At 41.2% G+C, this 20,789-nt stretch overlaps 1 protein-coding gene across 5 annotated transcripts in view; it reads left to right on the forward strand.

Moving 5' to 3' along the window:
• RTN4 (reticulon 4) overlaps positions 1–20,789 on the forward strand; it is a 48,469-nt gene that overhangs the window by 23,029 nt on the left and 4,651 nt on the right. For 3 of the 5 annotated variants that reach the window (XM_030023272.2, XM_030023273.2, XM_030023274.2), the window contains 2 exons: positions 11,697–11,904; positions 14,775–14,913. In XM_030023272.2, the coding sequence (XP_029879132.1) occupies positions 11,697–11,904; positions 14,775–14,913 (347 nt within the window). Of the gene's footprint in view, positions 1–3,720; positions 3,926–7,933; positions 8,054–11,696; positions 11,905–14,774; positions 14,914–20,789 lie in introns of those variants that run through there. The other 2 variants (XM_030023275.2, XM_030023277.2) reach the window with 2 other exon arrangements.

Consider the following 20,789-nt stretch of genomic DNA (forward strand, 5'->3'; position numbering starts at 1 on the left):
TGCTTTAAGGTGTGCTCATAAAGGAGGGCTTTGATGCCATCTAGTGTTTGTAAATGAAGTATAACTCCAGCACACTGTGCTTTTCGGAGGAGGGCACCCCAGGTTTTGAGAAACTGAGCTGTTGAAATTAGTTTACTATTCTTCGAATTGAAAACTAAATATATGTATTGCAGACCTTAGCCCTTCTGTTGTACAGACTTTCTTCGCTGATAACCCCTTATTTACTTTTAGATAGAGATCATTAATTCTCCCAAATAGGCTAGAAAACCATACTTTCCATAAATCTTTTTTTGATTGCTGGGATGTGGAGGATTTTATATTACTGGGTTGCAAAATCAAAGTATATTGTAGAACCCCCCAAAATCTAAACCTCTGACCATGACAAAGTTGTGTACCAAAATGTAACCACATTGGCAGTTGAAACCTCTCAGTGTATTCATGTTGAGTGTTACAATAATATTTGAAAATTTGAGATCTTTACTATCAAGGCAGTCAGTTTCACAGGATACCCTTGTTTCATGGTGGTTTTGAACATCAGGCTCTGTAGACATTCATTTCAGATTAAATCTTAGGGGTTTACAGATCTCTTGTTTTCATAAATGCTGCAGGGCACTTGAATTGCAGAAATACAGCTAATTACTAATATCTTACATTTCCTGGATTTCCTTGAGGGTGCAAATTCAAAGGTGACATCCAAGCGGGAAATGTGCTTTGAGAGGGTGCCTGAGTGGTGCTAATGATAAAGCTTTTCTTTTTACTCCTGAATCATGGGAGCAGAAATAAAATACTTCCTGTGATTCTGTAACAGTAAACCAGGTCATTACAGTTATGTGAAGCTTAAAAGAAATTAGAAATGCTGCCTTACACTAGCACTGTACCAATTTGGTTCATTTCTGTTAGTTTTCATATTTGTAGCTAGTTAAATAGAGCCATTCAGCAGATGGGAAGTGTTTGGTTTGGGTTTTTGTTGTTTTTCACTGGGGAAAAAATACCTTGGAATGCCTCTGGAGTTTCTTTTAGGAGCAGATTATTTGTAAAATATAGTTTAATTCACTATAAAATGATTTAATTTCATCTGAATGTATTCTTAGATTATTTGATTGTTCAAATCTTCTTTTATGCTACCAGGTAAAAAATAAATGGAGACTTCTGTTCCAGGTTGGAGAATCTGCAGAGGAGTAGGAGGAATGGGGGGGGGTGCACAACCTTGAGTGAAATTTTTCTGAAGGCAAGACCTAGACCTGCTGTGTTTCATTAGAGCTCGCATCGCGTCTGTTGAGAGGCAAAGGCTCGTATAGCTAAGGCCACTAACAGAGCAAGGCCTTTGGGAAGTTACTTGCAGAGTGGCAGAATTGTGGAGAAAATGGAGCATTTATGGTAAGTTATCAACTTTCTCAGAAGCACACATAGGCAGCCAGCATTGAATGAGGCTTCGGGTGAGAGCAGAGTTAGGTAGTCATCCAAAATTCTTTCCTGCGCAGTCAGGAATGCTCTTCAGTACAAAAATGCTGTTGTTGGTCCATCTGCTCGGGGTGATTTAATGACTGTGTAGTGAGCAAAGTACTCGCCCCGCAAGCATGCAGCCCCTTTGAACATAGGTGCATTCAGTAGAAGAATGTGTTTAGAATTGATTGTGTCTGTTTTAGTTGTCTGTGTGACTTGATAATACCATCTTGTAAGTAGCTTGTTAGTTGCATAGTTTTTGCTTAAATGTTGGCGTAAAAACAGGCATGCAATTTCCCTAATGAAACAATAAAGCTTATACTGAAGTTTGTTGGCAGTGCTGGTACTCGGTTTATATGTAGAATAGGGTTATACGGGTGCATCATGCCTGAAATAAGAGATGTGAGTATGGATGGATACAGACTTCATTTTAGGTATCATTTGCATGGAGTGGTAAGGGTGAACAGTGAGTATGCGAAGAGTAAAGAGGAGGATCTTGAGGGCAGGGAGAAGCTCCTGTGGAGGGAGTTAGTGGCTCATTGGAGGTGGGAGAACAGGGACCGGTTATGCAGCCGCTGTCACTGCTCAGCTGCATGTTTGTCCGTGTTCTGGCTGCTGCTGATTTGCTGTGGCTGCATGGGTGGCTACAGCGAAATGTCTGTTTAGGAATGTGTTGCATAAATGCACTATATCAAGTATGTAATATACAGAACATGAAGAAGAAAAGAAGAGGCTTTAGTTGTGTATGACTAGAAATTTGATAGTTAGTGGAAAGAACTTTCTAGAAGCATCAGGTTTCTAACTAATTTAGAGATAATGGAGTCATCCAAACAAATGTGGGGGGAAAAACAGATTTTGGTTGTTTCCAGTTGATCTTAAGAATTTCAGCTCAAAGCCAAGTGGATTTTCAGATGTGTTTTGTCCTGGTTTTGTTTAGTGCAACTTTTCAAATTTCTTTGCGCTATGATGTTTGAATGTGTACTTCCCACTTCCCTCCTACAGTATGTGTTTTGATTTGCCTGTTGAAATTATGAATGAAATGCATGTCTTTATATAACTTAAAAATATATGTAACTGGTCTTGCGTCAGAGAAGGCCTTAATTTATGTAGCAATTGAAGCAATAAGCAGGGCTTTTAGGTAACGTTATGGTAATCTTCCCCCGTCTAAGATTATCTGTTCTAATGAAAAGTAAAACTGTCTATTTAAGGACTGAATCAGGATCTCCATCGCAGCCAGTCTACAGTATTTTTGTGGAAATGTGTGAATGCCCTTTTCTAGTTCTTGAGAAAATGGTGTATCAAATTTTTAAGAGGCTTTGGAGTGGTGCTGGGGAGTTTTTAGCATTTTATTGTCAACCCCAGATCTTAAGAGACTCCAAACTAGAAGAGCAGTCATTTTTTTCAGCAGGGATGGAAAACAGCATGACAGCATTGTTCTCGCAGCTCTTCTCCTTCGGATTTTGAGTTTCTGGTTTATGCTTGTCTCATGTCTGTACAGTACTTTCTGTATGTTGCTTTGTATATGTTGGTAGTGTCAACTTTCAGGTTCTTGTTTTTAATTAAATGAAGGGAACGTTTAATTGTCAGGTCTGCAGCTGACAACATAGGATGCTGATGTAAAATAAAAAAGGGAAGCTGTTTGGTTGTAGGAGTTGGGCAGAAGGCTAGGTAACTGATCTTCTCCAGCCTCCATTAAGGTGAATAAATACGGCTGAGCAGTTCTTAAGGCCTAAAGACACCAGCAAACAGACTTCTTGTGTGCTTCGTGAGCCTCTCGCTTTTGTTACAGGCACAGAGAGGGTCCTATTCTGTTTTCCTTCAAGCTTTTTGTTGAAGGGAGAGGTGTTACAAAGACGTCTCTGTTAGTCTTCTAGACAGACATCTGTTTGTTTGTTTTTAAAAAAACAAACTGGGCAAGACGCATATCTGGGAGGCTTGCAAATGTGTTTTAACCGTTGTTCGAAAAGCTTGCCTGGTGACTACTTTTAGCTCCGCTCTGAAAAGCCGCTTAGGGCGGTCCGGCCCTTGTGAGCCCGCACCGAGCCTCGCTGGGTGCCGCGCCGCGCCGGGAGAGGCCGGCTCCCTTCGTGCCGGCGACGCCTGCCTGCCTTGCGTCCCTCGGTTCCGTCGGGAAGCCGTGAGAAGGCAACGGCTGCGGCGGGGGGGGACCGCGCCGTACCCCCCGGTGCCGGAGCACGAACGGCCCGCGCACAGCCCCCGCTCACAGCCCCCGCTCGCAGCTCGCACTGCGTCAGCCCGCCCCCCGCCCCCCGCCGTCAGCTGACCGGCCTCCTGCAGCACCAGTGCAGCAGCGGCGGCGGCGGGCTGCGGGCGCTGCTGGGGAAGCCCATGTTTCCCATCCTGGGCTGTAGATTGCTTCTCCTGCAGCTGTCCTCTTGGTATGCATAATTGATAATCACAGCTGGAGGGTAGATCGTTTGTGGAGAGATGGACAGTCAGCCGAGCAGTTGGAAGGATAAGGGTATTTGTTCTTTTACCTTTTTTTCCTTTTTATTTATTTTCTTTTTTTAAAGCTAAAGATGCTGCGGGTTGTTTCTAGCAAATGGTGTTTGTAGCATGTGTTTGATTGTGCAATATATCTGCAGAGGTAAGACCTATTTGTACTGTATGCAAAATTGTAAAAGCCGTAGGCTGAAATGGGTAAATATGAGCAATGCAGAAGAATGAATTATTTACGTAGGTGAAATAGCTTGTGTGACACTGCAGATCTTTTTCAGTCCTACAGAGCATACTAAAGAACAGCTTGTTTTGGTATGCGCTGCACAAATACCAGCATAGTCCGAATTTAGTTGATGTTCATGTGAAATTCCTAGATTATTAATAATTTAACAGTACTAACCATTAACTCGAAAGATTGTAGTGTCTGCAGTTCATGTAGCTTAATAATTTTATGAGGAGAAATCGCATGCAGACTACAGCAGGGTGGGGTGGGGGGTTCTGTTTGGCATAGCGCGTTTGGAGTCTACCCTCAATCACATTTGCCTAGGATTTTTCATAATTCTGTTGGATTCTAGGTAAAACCGTGTCTGATTTTTCAGAATTTATAGCCACAATATCAAATTGTTTTAGGTAAATAAGTAGCTAACCTTAAATTAGTGTGGTTCTGACCTTTGTTCCTGTAACCACCAATGGGAGATCACCAGTGTAAATCTCTGTGGATCATTATATTAGTGCTCAGTGTGTAAGAGTTTAAGCCTTATTTGAATACGTAATCTTCAAACTTTAAAAACAAGTCAAGCTTTAAAAAATTTTAATCATCTCCGGATGCTTAAATATCTTCTTAAAGGGCCCTGTCATGCGTGGTACTTGTACTTGTGAAGTTTTCCTCTTTTTTTTTTTTTTTGATAAGTATTGTTCAAAAATCTGTGGTTTTTTCCACTTGGACAAAGTTCCCAGCTGTCTAGAATCCATAGAATGCTCTATCAGAACCTAAATACGTAGGAAAAAAACCCTGCAGGGGAAAGAAGTTTGCCTTTGCAAAACAAGTTTCTAAAAGTTCTAATCTTTCATTAAAGGGCTGTAAAATACCAGGAAAAAATATTCTGCAGTGTTTAGTGGTATGTTCTTGATGTGTAACTCATTTAAATGTTCAGCACTCCTTACATCAGGCCTGAAATTCTTGGGGTTGGGGGAAAAAAAAAAGGGGGTGAGCTCAGAAAGGTGTTTGTAAAAACTGAAAGGCAAGTTACCTTTGGGTATTCAGGCCCAATTTTCAGGTTTTCTTTTACAACCCGACGAGCAGGGTTGGTGGTGGTCAGTTCCTCGCTGCAACTGAAAGCGGACATTAATGGGCCTAGAGTTTGAGGCCTTGAGAAAAATGGACTCTGCCTTGGTTTAAAATTAATGTATTGCCAATCACGAGCATGCCTGTGTGGCACACCTGGGGGGAACACGCTAACCAGCGCAAGCCGTGCTGTTGTAGCTGCATGGAGGCCAGTAATCTGGGGTCTGTGCACTTGGCTGCTTTGCCAAATGTAGACCTGACTAGCATGCAATGGAACTGTCATCAAATGAACAGAGCAAACCTGAACCCGTCCTACGTGCGTATTTTGTGCTGCTGTAACCGCTTCAAGCAGTGTTTTAATTCCTCTTCCCCCCTCTTTGTTTTTACACGGTGGCATCCCCTCAGGTGGAGGAAGCTGGTTTAGTGCCTGTTTCTCCCTCCAAGGAAGTCCCTGCTGCCTTGAGGTTTAATTGTAATTTAACTTGTAGAGAAAATGGAAGCAGAGCAAGAATTTGGTTTTCTGGGGAAGCAGAAGAGTCTGGTTCCTCTCCTTTTGCAACTGTTCTCGAAGCCTGGTTTAGTGTGGTTTCTGGTAGCATTTGTTTATAACGAGACAACGGCACCTTGTTTCATGTGTTCTTCCTTCCTTAGGTCAGGCTCTAGTGGCATGGAAAATGATGGGTAAAGTTCAGGGACTGATTACACTGTCCATCTTGCCCCAAAATAAATATAGAAGCAAATATTGCAACATGCTTCTTTCCATGCTAAAAAATAAACCTTTTTTAAAAAAAAAAAAAAAGGTCATAATCAAATCTAAAACCAGAGAAGAGCCAAAGTGTGGTTCATATTTAGACTTTCCGGCTAAAGCACTACTTTCTGATTAATATAATCCTAAACTTAGTTTTGGTATGTGTGGTTTTTGTGCTACAGCCATAGTAGTTGAGGAACCAGCATAGTGAAAATGGTACAACCTGTGGTATTGATTAATACTTGTCGTATTGATCATCTAGATAGGCAGGATGAAATAGGTTTACCCTGGGGGTGGCATGACTCTATTTTTAGCACTTCTAAAGACAGGGCCCCATGGAGTAATTGGTACGAAAATGTAACATTTATTTATTTAGTTTTTAATTATTTCAATGAATTGTCAGGTTTTAATGGTTGAATAATGCTAATGGTAGGATGAACACCACACTATATACTCCCAGGCTATCCCAGGATTTTGTTGTTGTTGTTAATGTGCTGAAAATCTATCTGAATTCTGGTTCAGATCAGTTAAGTGGTGGAAAAGGTGGCGTAGGCTTGTGCAGCCCTTGATCTTTTTAAATTTTGATTGTGAGTAATCAGGGCTTTGGAATGATTTTCCCAGTTTGTACGTTTTGCACGCATGCACGGGTATATGATCAGGTAGAAGTGAAAGAAAAATGCTGCTGTGGCTCATAAGTAATTGTTAGATAGCATTTGCATTTTGGGGTCCAATCTGGTAGTGTCGGACTTTGTTTTCATTCTAGCATGTACTTCTGAAATCTGTATCACTTTTTCTTGCTAGGGATTGTGGGGCAGATGCACCAAGTCTGAAATGCGTGTGATGCAGACTTGTTTTCTGACCTTTGGGATCCAGTTAGACAAGCCTGTCAGTCCCGCTGGACGTGCCACTCCTTTGTAACGTCTGTCCCTCGGACAGGGAAGGCTCTGTGGGTTGAAGTCAGCTCCACGTGCTTGGCACCACATGCGGTCATGCTATAACCACCCAGTTTCACCAGTCTGGGACTGTTTTGTTGTTGCTGACTTGCCACAAGGCAGTCAAGGACCAAACCAGCTTCCAACACGTCTGATCGTGGTAAAAGGAGGCTTGAATTTTGTGGCCCAGCCTCTAACTGCTCCTGCTTAGGATGTCAACCGTGATTTTAAATGGTCATTCTGATGCAGGAAATCTTGAAAATGTCACGCCCCGGTCTGCTCGTGGTGTTTGTGCTTGGCAGACTTTGAGCTCTTGGTGGGCTCGTGGCTTCTCCTTGGGGTTGGTCTGTCTCCAGCCAGGGCTGCCCCACACCGGGATTCACCCGGCTTTGAAAGTGACACTGCAGGGTCACATCTTGCCTGCTAGATATGCTGCATAAAAGATCAGTGGAAACCCTGAAGATTGCTGTCATGCGTAAATATGAAGTTTATTTAGCGTAACTGGGAAATGCCTCACTGAACAGGCATTAACAGCAATTCGCCTAGTTGTGGTCATGTACTGGGTTTTGCTGGTCTAGAGTTAATTTTCTTCATAGCAGCCTGTATGGTGCTGTGGTGACAGTTGTCACTGTGCACTCTGGAGGCATTTAAAAGCTGCCTGTTCTCCACACTTCTGTTACATTTCTGTGTTAGTACAACGCTGGCTGTTCTTAAATTGATCCAGAAAAGGCTCTCACTTGTGCTTCTACACTATTATTACTATTATTTGAAGAATAGAAGGAATTTCTGCTTACCTTTCAGATTACAGAACGGTTCTAGTGTAATGGCCGCTGCTCATACAACGTTCGTAAATCGCACACTGTTTGAATTTTTTTTGTTTAATCTCCCTTCTCCTTCCGCACAAACAGCCTTTCTTTGGCGCTGAAACCCTTTTTTTGTTTTGTTTCTAAATACTGGATAGAGCGCAGTTGTTCATTGTGAAGCCGAACCTCTCGCTCCGCAGCTGCGTTCCAAGGACTTAGGGCAGGGGCAGCCATTGGCGGGGGCCAGCCAGATTTCGGCAGCAGGCAGTTGCGTATATCTGCCGACCTCCGAATGCCCTAGCAGGAAGTGAAAAGGCTCTGGGTAGTCAGCTGTGCAAGGTCTGGGTGCATGCAGGCACACTCAAGATGGATGCCAAAATGGGTTAGTCCCTTTTTCTTGGTTTTCTTTAATAGACGTGAATTAAACTCGCTTGTAGATCTCGAGGCTTTTAATTTCTCTTTCTAAAAAAAAAAAAAAAAAAAAAAAAAAAAAGAGGGTTACTTGCTTCAGGTTTTTTTTTTAAATAGAGGATTATCAAGTTAAATATATTAAACCACTTGTTTTTGTCATGAAAAACCGGTATGAGTTGTTCAGTTTTAAGTTAAATGTCTGTGAAAGAAAGAAAATACTTCAAAACCAACCAACCAAACAAACAAAAAACCACAGTGATAAACCTATCACGGCACTTGCTTTAAAAGCAAAATGTAATTGGATGAGTTCTGCATGTAAGGCACGGATGCTAGCAGTACTATTTTTAGACGTGCCAAGTGACAGTTCGTGCTTACCAAATGTAGGCAGCTGTTCTTGCTTTAGAATAGGCCTGGAATACTTGCATTAAATGCATGAGATTATAGTTCATATTGCATAAAATAAAGCTTAAAACGGTTTCCATGAGGAAGGATACTGCTTGGCAGGGCTGTTCCTGAGAATTGGTGGGGTTTTTTGTTTTTCTGGTTTTTTAATCTGCTCTGAGTGTCTTGTGTATAAGTTAAAGCCAGAAAGCTGCTTCTAGTAATGCTTTTAATCTTTTCTTTTACTTCAGAAAGAAATACAGATACCTGTTTCTGATCAATTGGAGACTATCAATCAATTTCATCATGTACTCTCTTGGACTGAAAATTACAAATCAGTTTTTCAGTGACTTATAAGACTGAATTTCCCTTTGAGGAATTTACAATGAAACCAGATACGTATGTCATTAAGCTGAGGCTGATTTGGTAGTTCTCCAAATGGAGGGGAGGGAGACAGACTGAGGAAAAAAAGCTGCGTGTGCAGCTTTACTCTGGTCTGGGGGGTCCTAGCTTGGGGATTTTTCTTACCGGTTACTGAGAACAAAAGACTTGAAGATGGGTCGCTAGACGCGGTTTAGCATTTGTGGTATGCTTTAATTCCAGCAATTTACCTTTGTTTCTCGTATTTTGGAAACTGTCATACAGATGAATTGGTGTCTTTGCATTCCTTGTAACTGGGTTCAGCTATAATGTGTTACTGCTTGTAGTAAGTGATTTCCTGTGAAGCAGTAAGAACCCACTATCAGTGGAGACGCTTTAAAACTGTGTTACAGAGGAGGGAGTATCTCATTTACAGAACTAATGCTATCTGCAAACGGAGAGGAGTAGGGCTCATACTTAGTGTGACACGTGATATGGGAGCAGCACCCAAATTTGAATGTATGGATGCTCAAATTGCAGCATTTAAAAATAGTTTCAGTATTTGAGGCAAATAGAAAGAAAGGAGTTTTTTTCAAAGATCTCTTGCATGATTTAGGAGCACAAAATCCACCAACTTTTTTTGGCAATACTGGTTTTGAAAATCTCACCCAGGTGTTACAGATACTTGCAGCTCAATTTAGGTTTACAGTTTACAACAATCTTTAGGTCAAGCTCACAATTAATTTGTAAACTCCTTTTGCATGCTAAACTTGCTTAATGTAAGGCGTGCAGAGACACTAATAGACACTTTTGTAATTAGAAGCAAAGCCAAAGAGACCAAAGAAAATGTTGTTAAATTTAGGGATTATAGCCCATAGAAAAGGAAACCTATGATTACTTGATTTTTTTTGTTTGTTTGTTTGATTTTTACAAATATTAAAGAAAAGTTGTCTTGCTTAGAGCTTCATTTGTTCAACAGGGAAAATAGAAGTGCAGCTTTGTAACATGAAGAGACCCAGTGGAATAACAGGTCAACAGGGTGCATGGATAGGTTGGGCTGCAATTTGGCGACGACTTTAGATTGGTGCTGTTCTGAGACAGTTGTCTGCTGTATCTCTCGCCCCATATGTTTGTGGAGTCACATGGTGAACCACAACCAGAATCTGATCTGGCTGGCTGCTTAGTTTTTTTTTTTTTTTTTTTTGGTGCAGTAGTTGTCAGTGGCATACAGAAAACCAGGCTGGTCCTGTGTGTGGCCATGCAGAGAAAAGGAGTGGAATTGAGTGGTGGTGAAGGGGTGAGGCTGTTTCTTTCCACAACAGTTTTGGTTTGTGATAAATTTAAGATGTTCATGCAACTGCAACCTGGTTCTGTCTGCAGAACTTCAGGAAATTTCTACTGAAATGTGAATTAAATATTTGGATAAAATATTTTGCATTTTGAAAATGGTGGCTTTAAGTTTCTGACCAGGGTTCTCATCTTTCCAGCGCCTGCTGCTCGGTATGGTTTCCCTACGGAAATAATCAGGAAGGGACTTCAGCTTCTGAAACACTGTGAAATTGCACCATAGCCCCAGTGGCATTTTCATGTTGTACCTACAAAGGGATTATGCAGACTTTGCCCTACAGAGGCTACTAAGTATTTAATGTTGGTGCATTACCACATTTCCATCCTGTAAGAAATAATAGTCCAATTTTATTTTTTAATTTTCTTTTACAGTCATGCAAAGTAAGAATCGTTCTGAATTGTGATATGCTATTTTACAATTAACTTTGGTGATGTTCAGGATGAGATAGGATTACTAAACTTGCAGTGTAATAGTAATAATTTTTCTGTAATTTATCTTGAGTTCTGTATCTAATACATTATTGCTATTAACAAGCAGTTTTGATGCAGAAGAGGAATTTGTTCTTGTGAAAATCTAATCAGCTGTAGAAGTAGAAATCATGAAGAGTGAGTTTTACTGTGTGTCTCACCGTGGGGTATAAAACTAGACTAGATGCCCGGGCCCAGTTCTGTACTCAGCAATGGAGAATGATGTTTGCCAGATTTTATGAATTCAGTAAGGTAATCAACTGGATGCAACAGCACCTCAAAACAAACAAATCTGCGATGGATGTATTAAGCCGTTACCTATGACTTGTGCAAAGGTGTAGTTTGAACAGCGATGCTAAAAATGGCATAATATTGTGTTCTCTCATGTGGGTTGCTTAAGTTAAAAATGAACTTGGTTTACAAATGAAGTATTTTGCATTGGAGCACAGCAGATTTAGCCTGGATTGGAATTTTAGTGAGATTATTCCCTCTTGATGGCTCAGTCTGTCACCCATAATCAACATTATAAACTCCCCTGGGAATGTCTTCAGTGAAAAGGAAACAAGATGAACTGTTAATGAGTCTTGAGCAGTGCCTTTGCCTCTACCAGACTTGCAAAGATATAATGGTTTAGGGATCTGTTGGTGTCTTGTCATTTGTCTAACAGGGAATCGGAATCGATCTCTTCAGTGAGTGACATCCACAAAATGCGCAAAAATAAAATGAAATGAAGCACAAACTGCTGTGGTTCTGGTGCAGAACATAGCAGAGTAGTTGAAGAGCTTAATTCTGATATTGCTTAAGGGCGGAATTGTTCTCAAATTTTAGCAATTACATTTGAGCTAATCCTAATAACAATAATCCCAATAATCTGAAGTCCAATGCAGAATCAGTGCTAAAATAACCTATTTCTAGTTGTCATTTCAGCTCTGGTTTGACAGTGAGATTGCCAGTTCCATTCCTGATGACTCTCAGCAGTCAAGTGAATCATGTTTACTGTTTTCATATGGCTGCAAAAGGTTATCTTGTTCTAATTTCTTACCTTTTTTAAATTTTAGTTGTTGACCTCCTTTACTGGCGAGACATTAAGAAGACAGGAGTGGTGTTTGGTGCCAGCTTGTTCCTGCTGCTTTCATTAACAGTGTTCAGCATCGTGAGCGTGACAGCTTATATTGCCTTGGCCCTGCTTTCTGTGACGATCAGCTTTAGGATATACAAGGGAGTTATCCAGGCAATCCAAAAGTCCGATGAAGGCCACCCGTTTAGGTGAGATTTTTCTTTTAATTAAGAAAAATTGTGTTGTCTTGGGGAGCAGCAGTATTGGTGCTGTTAGAATCAGTACATGACATACGCTGTAACATGTTGCATAATAATGTAAGTAGTCTGGACTGAAAAATCGGTTACCCAGCCTACGACTATTCTCCTTTCAGTTTTTCTCAGTGGATATACACAGTGGCAAAGAAAATGGAACTGAGTACTTGGTACAGGGGATTTCCCTGGGAATGCTAGAGTATCTTAAGTTACATTAAAATAAAAATAAATCAATTAATTCAATCCAGTGGAGTAATATGTACATTTTAGAGTGGTATAGTCTTCAGAATGTGAACCAGTGGCAGATGATGGACAAAATTTAAACAATACCCAGGAGATGCAGCACTTTCAATGCAATATATTTAGCAAAAATCAGAATAAATGTAGCAGGGGAGACTTCTATCTTTTTGGAACTTTTTTTTTAAGAATACTCTTAAATTGTGTTCTAGTATGGAGCAGCATAGCTGTGTTCTCCACGTGCAAGGCTGCCTTGTCATCAGCAGAACCCAGGTTCTCATTGCAGCCTGCCCAGGTCAGAAATCCAGCAACTTGGACTCTCAATTCTAAGGCTTGAGGAGTTGAATCATAGGATTAATTTAGGTCCATAAAGAGGACCTCTGAACTCTTTGCTTTAAGTGATGAGCTAAGTCCTTGGGGCATACCATGTGTGCACTTCCCTGTGGTGCGGGAATACGGTATCCGTGGTATGCATCCTTTCCTGTGTGGAATACAGTGGTGCCCGTTACTGCAAAGCTGCATCTTAAGAGAAATACAGACTTACTCATGTGTTAGGGTATTTACTAAGAGTGCATGTTTCCTGTTTCCATACCAGCCCTGTCCCACACTGCTCAGACTTGCTTCTCTCCTTTTATTAATCGATGAAGTGTTTCAATCTCAACTTCCTTTGTACCTTTCAGAAACTCCTGCTTGCCCTCCTATTTACAGCTCTCTTACTAATTTTGTGGTGTTTCCAATTATTTTCGTTCTCTTCCTCTCATCTTCAGTAAGGCAAAGTAAAATGTTTTCTTGGGGTTTACCTCCATTCCTCCCTGGCTATGTGTAGTGGCTCATTTACCCAGTGGAAGCCAGTCTGTGCCTAAAACAGCAGTGGGACCAAACTCTGGAGAAAAAGGAGTATTTGCTTTCAAGCTTAGATCTGCTATAAAAAAATACATCTGAACAATTGGCAACAATGTTCAGTATAGCTGAAATATATATGAAACATAATCTCTTGTAAACTTTTTTGTTTCTGGATTTTTCGTTTGTTTTTTTTTTAACCATCAACGCCTTGTATGGCGCTCCTTATTCACCCTTATTAGGGTGAGTAATTCCCGGCTGAGATCCCGTTTGCTCTTTCTACCCAGTAGTGCTCTTCAGTATCCAAACAGCATTTACAAGTTTGCCAGTTAAGTTTTCTTAGCAAGAACAAGTCAAACTTGTTCTACCTGTGCTCTTCCTGCAGTTTATTTCTAAAAATACTGATATTCCTAAGAAGCTTCCAGGCATTCTTGTCCAACTTACCTGGTTGCTCAACTTTTTATCTGTATAGCTTCAACTACAAGAAGGATATTTTTCCTTGTATTTAGTTTGGCAGTGAAGAGCACATCCGTGAGATGAATTTGATTTTTGATTCAGGTACTGAGTATCTTGCTGATGAGTTGAGAAGGGTGTGCAGATTCAAGCCAAGTGTGGATAGCAGAAGGTAGCCTTGAAATGGCTGCCCTCTGTAGTTACCCTTTAAAGTATTTTTATTTGTTTTGGACTTGCCACAAGGCCATGTTTAGCTTCGCTTTAAATGACATACATAGGAGTCTCCACTCTGTGTTTATTTTTTAAAAAAAATCAAACAAAACTGCCTGGAAGCAGAATCCCCCTCTAAATGAAAGTAAAAGTTTAACAGCTGTAGTAACTGTAAAATGAGTGCCCTGTTACAGATGTGCTGTGTTGCTGCTCCTTCCTCCAACATGCAAATTAGATAAATTATTCTCTATTTAAAGGGTCTAAATTGCCATAGCCACTGCAACTACAAATAAAAGTCGCAGTGTAGTAGAAAGAACACTTAATCACATAGGACCTTGTATCTTCCTGTTGAACGAACTGCTGTTGCTAACTGCAAGAAATTTTTTTAGCAAATGATGAAAGACTTGCTGATTTTACCATGCCCTAGTGTGTGTGTTACAGCTTAATGGTAACTTCAGAAGTGCCTTCCAGATGTATGAATGGATATGTTGCATTTGTAGGATTTCTTCTGTTTGAGAAATGAAGGAATCTCAAGTCTGCTAGAATATTAGGCTGCCTAATACAATAGCAAAAACTGAGAATGACACATACTCCATGCCCCCTCCAGCCTCTCATTTTTTTTAAATACATGTTGGCCTTAGTGTACTAGATGACAGCATACGCTGAGGAGTAGGAAGAGACTTCATAGACCAAGCAGCATATGGGTCAGTGGTGCTGGACGCCGTTTTGGCCAGTCAGTAGCCTTGTCTCTTCACACATCTATGTTAGCCAGCACACCTTTTTTGCCTAGGCCAGGTGAGACTGCGACTTAGTAGATGCACTAGCACAACACAGCAGTAAGAAAGAAACATTTTTTTCTTTTCTTCTAAGAGGTTGTGGGGGTCTTTTTAAGGTTCACTTTTACCTTCTAAGAATAACTTCAGGTTAGTTCTGTTCTATCCTTTTAGCATTCCTCACACAGTGAGGGTTTTTTCTTTATAGCATAAAAAGAATGTATGTTGATATTGTATATATAACACATAACATGTTGATACTGTTTGGCAGCACACTTACAGTAAAGTTTCATAAGCTCTTCTTTCTTGCAGGGCTTACTTGGAGTCTGATGTAGCTGTGTCTGAAGAGCTTATTCAGAAATACAGTAATGTTGTGCTCGGTCACATTAATGGCACAGTCAAAGAGCTGAGACGTCTCTTCCTAGTCGATGACTTAGTTGATTCTCTGAAGGTAAGTTCACTTCAGCTGTAGGAGCAGCAGCCTTGTGTAAATAGATTCCTTGCTGACCTAGGTTAGCAAAGCCCACTGGGCCTTAGGAACATGAATGAACAATAGCATCTTTGGCTCTGTATCAGTAAATAATGAGTTTTAGTGTGGTTGTTGGAAGTAATAAGCCTTTTTGTTCTTCAAGAAGTATAGCTTTCTGTTAGCCACACTGAGTTGAATATAAAGTGCTATGTGCAGTAATACAGTGGATAACTTTACGTGCATGTTATTTTGACAGTATAATAAAAACAAATGGAAAACTGAAATAAGCTCTGGCTCCATGCAGTTCAGCTGCTACACTTCCTTGCTGGTGCTTAACAGCAGAAATCTTTTAAGAAAACAAGACACGGCTCCAATACGGGCATTCAGAATGTGTCACTAACGTGCATCTGTCCCTCTTGAAAAATCTGTGTTTTGGGCTAGACTGCCACAGTCTGGTTTTGTTTTGGTTTTCAATTTGTTTCTGTCCGGAGATGAGCAAGTGGTTAGTGCACAGTTGCTTGCTTTAAACAGTAGGAGTTCTTGTGTCCGCTTTTTTGCTGGAAGAGTGGGGACTGAGCGATGCCCTTGTTTTACTGGGACGGTGGATGCTTGTTTCAGTCCCTGGATTTGTGTGTGAATAGCTGCTTCTTTTAGTGATGTGAATTACTGAAATGGGTTTTGCAAGTTACTCTACCCTAAAGCATGCAATACTGCCTAACAGATATCTTGAATATGTCCAAGTAGTGTTTAATGGGATTTATTGAAGGTGGCAGAGCAAAACTGACAGTGATTAATAATAATAATAAAAAAAAGAATTGGCTGAAAACCCTTCAGTTTTGTTCCATGAGAATTATATTCTCTCCTTTCAAGCTAACTGCCTTTGTTTTTCAAACAGTTATTTCCTTTACTGAGTACGTGTTGTCCATTTCTTTTTCAGTTTGCTTAATCTTCTTGAAATAAAGGTGCATTTATCCTCCAGTAAATCCCTTGCTTAGTGCTTTGTAAAGTCCCTTGAGTTGTTGTGGGGTTGGGGGAAGGGGTTTCTGGTGAAACTTGGAGAAAAATAGGAAGGCTGTAAAAGTCTTTGTTATATTTGTGGAATGGAAATTGGAGGCAGATCTCAGGATCTTACCCAGAGTTTCTAGATCCAGTTTCTCATTATGCTCCAACTTAAACACAGAGTTTGTGCCGGAATAGTTGCACCTGATGCTGTGCAAGTCTCCTGCACTAAGAGGCCTTTCCCTCTGGAGACAGGAAAGATTATAAGGCTGTCGGGTAGTTACCTGGAGTCTGCTGCTCCTGGTAAGGATTCATGTTCTCAGAAAGGAAAGAGGAGATGGGATATTAGCCTGGGGTTTTGTGTAATAATCTTTCTACTCCTAAAGGGTTGTGCAGTAAAATGCAATCATTTTATGGCAAAATGGCTTAAATAAGGCCCGTTATTGTTGTGCCTTGCTGGTGTTTCCACACAGGGTCTGAATTTTGATGGCTAAATCCCCTCACCGCTGCCCATCAGTTTGGTCTGTAAGAAGCTGTGTCTCGCCTTTATGCTTAAGTGACTGAGTACCTAGGATTCATCTCTGCAGCATGTCAAGGCCACAGCCTTGACTGAAAGAGTTACTGTTACACGGCTACAGTTGCATTTTGATACCTTAAACTTGGGGCGTGAGGGAGGAAAGGAACATATTCTTTGTTTATTGTGTTTTTTAAGGACATTGAGTTTCAATGTTCAAAGAAAAGTTATTTTGCTTAAGTCATGTTTGGATCTGATTAAACATCATCACAGGAAAACTTGTAGTCACAAGGTCACTTGTATTTCTTGAAGGAACATACCACAGAGGGCTTAATTATTAATCTGAGTTATAAGAATTTCCACACTATTTGTTTAGAGATCGTAATCCCTTGCAGTAAAGGAAGAGGAAGCAGTAAACAGCCAACTGCTGTTTCAGTTAACACTGTTTTAAAAAGTAGGCCTTTCGGAGGAATTGTGTTAGAAGTAGAATTAATTCCAGTCAGAATGTCTTCAAGGCACTCTAATAAATTTTTAAAATACTGTGGTATATAGGAAAGAAATGTTTATTCAGCTGAACTAATTCATTTCCCTTCTCTTCTTCTGACACTTAAAACATTTTGTGTAGGTTAATTAGTCTAATTTACAGTAGTTGGGAGCAACCCTTATATGAAACCAGTGAATGTCAGGACAGTTCGCAAGCACAAGTTACTGATTTTGAAGAGTTTGTGCTTGAGGAGGACATTAAGATGCTGGGGCCTTATGTAATGTAATGGCTCTAGTTTAAAACAAATAAAAATATCTTGGCTCCTGTAGTTTAAACATCTTCACTATAGGAAACAGCATGTTTGTGTATAATTAAAGTTACAGAGCTTTAATGTAGAAAACGCCTGCAGGTCAGTTTATTGTGTGTAATAGTTCTGGCTGTAAAATCTGTCTTGTTAGGATTTTTTCTTTTTTATTAAACAATGCTTCACTCATGGAAATCTTAAAATGGACCCTTAAATATTTATGCAGCATGAGAAGTTCCTCACAGCTCTTGAGGAGCAATTCCAGAGGAGCCCTTGCCAGAGAGTCCGAGGAGAAACTGCACTTTGTCCTGATGAACAGTGATGTGGTGCTTCACCCCCAGCTGTGCAATGGTAGCCGTTCTGACACTGGGGCACAGTTGCTTTCAGTTTGTCATTGCTCAACTGATGTTTTGAGAAACAGAGCTCTTTGCTGTCTTTTGAACTATTTTATAGTAAAGAAACTGATACATGGGACACTTCTGGATTTGCCATTAAATTGCAGTATGCTTTGGGTACTGGGGAGTCATTAATCATTGGAACGAGGTAGGCAAAAACTCGATTCAGTCCATCAGATACACTGTATTTTTTACTGGTTTAGATATCATTGTAACGTTCAGGCTGAGCTTGGGACCTGTGCTTTCCTTCTGTCCTGAGTGTGTGGGAAGAGCAATATTATCTTTGTAGGTCAATCCTGAGTTGCCTTCTGCTTTTTTTTTTTTTTTTTTGTCTTAGAGCTTTAAGTGTTTAGATGTGTTTCAGGTAATCCTTTTTGTATTTGTAAGGTTCTCTGAGTTTGTCTCATTTCTAAGGAAAAAAAAAAAAAGAGAGACCAATACAAAGTAGAGACCAATAGGTAGATGTGGGATTGAGATCAACTCCAGTTAATCCAGGAGTGTTGTTTTAACTGTCAGAAGTGTGTGAAGAGGAGGAGTTGTGGGACCGGGGCGGGGATGTTTCTGAGTTTTTTTGCTAAACTTCATTTGCTTTGGTAGCCCCAGCCTTCAAAATAGCTGTCCCTTACTGATGTGGTAGAGAGAGTGGGGTGGTCTCACTGGGCTCAGTGGTTCCCTCTCCTGCCCAGTATGAATAAGGGAAGTGGATTAAAAATTGCACACACAACACAGTGCATCGTTAGACGCCGATGCTTTCCTGGACAGACTTTTGGAGAAGCAAAGCCTGAGTCAGATGTTAACTCCTGCATTTTGATCTTTCTTGGGCCATAAAATCAATGCTCACTAAATAGGATTGGATAGTTCTGATAATTGTTGGACATTGGGATTGATTCATATCTGTTACCCCTCTGCTTATATAAACTCAGATTTTCTGACTTGGTCATAGTCTTCAGCAATATTACTAAATGTTCCCCTGACTAGGGCTGGTGCTTAGCTTCAGTAATTGTGCTTGTGCAGAGGAGATCTTGGATAGCTGTCGGGATGCTTTGTGGTGTGTGCTTGAAGCCGGCATATTTAGTTTGTTGACTGCACGGCCTGTAAGAGAATCATTCTGCATGTTCACAAACTTGGGGGCTTTTTACTGCAGTAAAAGTTGTTGACTTCCGTCCCTTCGCTGGGGAGGGGGATGTGCTGCATGTAGACTTGCTCTGAAGGGAAAGTATTTGTTCTGTTAAAATGTCTTGTGCAAAGAGGCTGGCAGTCAGCTCTCACCCTGGTATTGCAGAGAGCAGAACTGGGCCAAGGTTTGAACAAATCATGAGGGAGTTTAGAGAAATCTGCTTTATTTTTCTTAATAAACGTGCCAAAACCCTTCACTGGGAATGCAGTTGATGGTAACATTGCAGCCTTGTCTGAGGGCTAACTTTGTGCCTTTAGTGTCACATCTAGAAAGAACTGACAGATAAAGAACTGCATCATTTGCAATTAATTCTACTGAATTTTGAATGGGATCAGCTTTGAATGAAGCTCTTGAAGTAAACTTCATTTCATTACAGGGGTCATGCAATTGAACTTGTATCGATTGTTATGCCTTTATCTTATTGTTGGCTGTTGATTTTGTTTGGTTTGGATATTTTGCATCTTATGATAAGCTAAAAATGGGTGTTTGGATACATAACTTCTGAGTAACTTGGCTGCAGGCTAGATCCTTGCCCACACCCACAGTCTTTCGGCATGCACTTTTTTTCTTTCCAGTGCTTTGTACCCATCTTTTCCTTGCATGTACCTCCTGTTTGTCAGAGAGCTTCGTCTTCGGTTGTTAACTGTGCCCAGATCTTCTCTCCCTGATGCCAGCAGCAGCCTCCTCACCACATCTGTTCGGCTGTTTGGTGTTTTGCAGCATCTTGCACAGAAAATAACCAGATGTGCTTAGTTGATTAATGGGCTGGGGGGCTCATCTGTGTGCTCTGCACAATGCAAAGTGTAATTTGGCGCTTAGCAAGAAATAAGCACTGGTAAATCCACTATGTCTGACATCCAGATCCTGGCTTCTGCTCAGATCCTTACGGGTTGTGCAACACTAGAAGAAACCGTCTGATTTTCCTTGGGGAGGAATCCTACACAGAAATAGAGCTGGCAGCCTTCGGCCCCCTCCCACCCCGGTATAGGTCAGAGGTGTGCTTGGGACACTCTCCACCTGGCCGAAAGCTGAGGGGCTTGAACTTCTGCAGATCTTTGTGTAAAGCGGGTGAAGTGGAGTGGAGCCTCTTCAGGACAGGGGAGCTGTGTGAGTGCAGGCAGCAAGGTGGTGGTGGTGGAGGAGCGGCGTCTGGGTACGAGTTAGTTAGGGGCTGGGGTACAAAGCCAGAAATAATGTCAGTGTGAAGGTTTAGGTGTCTGTTAACAGAAGGGACGTCTTTGCTTCTGAATTTGTCTCTGACTTAGAGCCAGCTTCCATTTTATGGCACTGTTAACTTCTCTCTTTCCTGAACCTTTTAGTATCCAAAGCTCCTATGGTTTGGTTTTTTTTGTTTTTTAAGGAAATAAAGTCAATTAAGCCAACCTTGCCATGTTACCTTCCAGACAGGTTTTTCCCCCGATGTGACAGAACCCTCTGCCTAGTCTAGCCAGCGGTTCATAGAGACCTTTGCTGAGCCGAAGCGTGATTGTGATAGTTTGGTGCTGCCATTTGCGCTGCAGCCCCGCAGTGGATGTGCTCGTATGTTGGCTGCCAGGCTACCACACAAACAAATGACCTGCTTTCTTTCTGGCTCTGTCACCGAGTGCCATGTCCTGCGCCAGCCCTTTAACCTCTCACTTGCCTGCCTTGTTCCATCTCTTTGAAGGGTGGGAGGTAGGAACTGTGTTTGCCCATTGTTACGAAACCCAGGACTGGAAGTGCTGTGTGCTGTACAGGCAATGCTGCAGAGGGCATTGAGCAGCCACCGAGTACTAACAGCTTTTGGTCACTGCTGACTTGGGCTGAATTCAGCCCGATGACCTAGACACAAGAGGCCACGTATCCTATTACTGAACCCTGCAGCCATCTTGTCACTCATCTATAATTACATGAGACGTACAGGTTGAAGTGGAGTTTGGGGCATTTTAGTTTCATATGTGTGTTTAGAAAAGTTCTCTCACTGCCCTAACTAGTATGTTCTGGTA

This window comes from Aquila chrysaetos, chromosome 8, assembly GCF_900496995.4.
Source record: "Aquila chrysaetos chrysaetos chromosome 8, bAquChr1.4, whole genome shotgun sequence".
In the NCBI taxonomy this organism is placed as follows: domain Eukaryota; kingdom Metazoa; phylum Chordata; class Aves; order Accipitriformes; family Accipitridae; genus Aquila; species Aquila chrysaetos.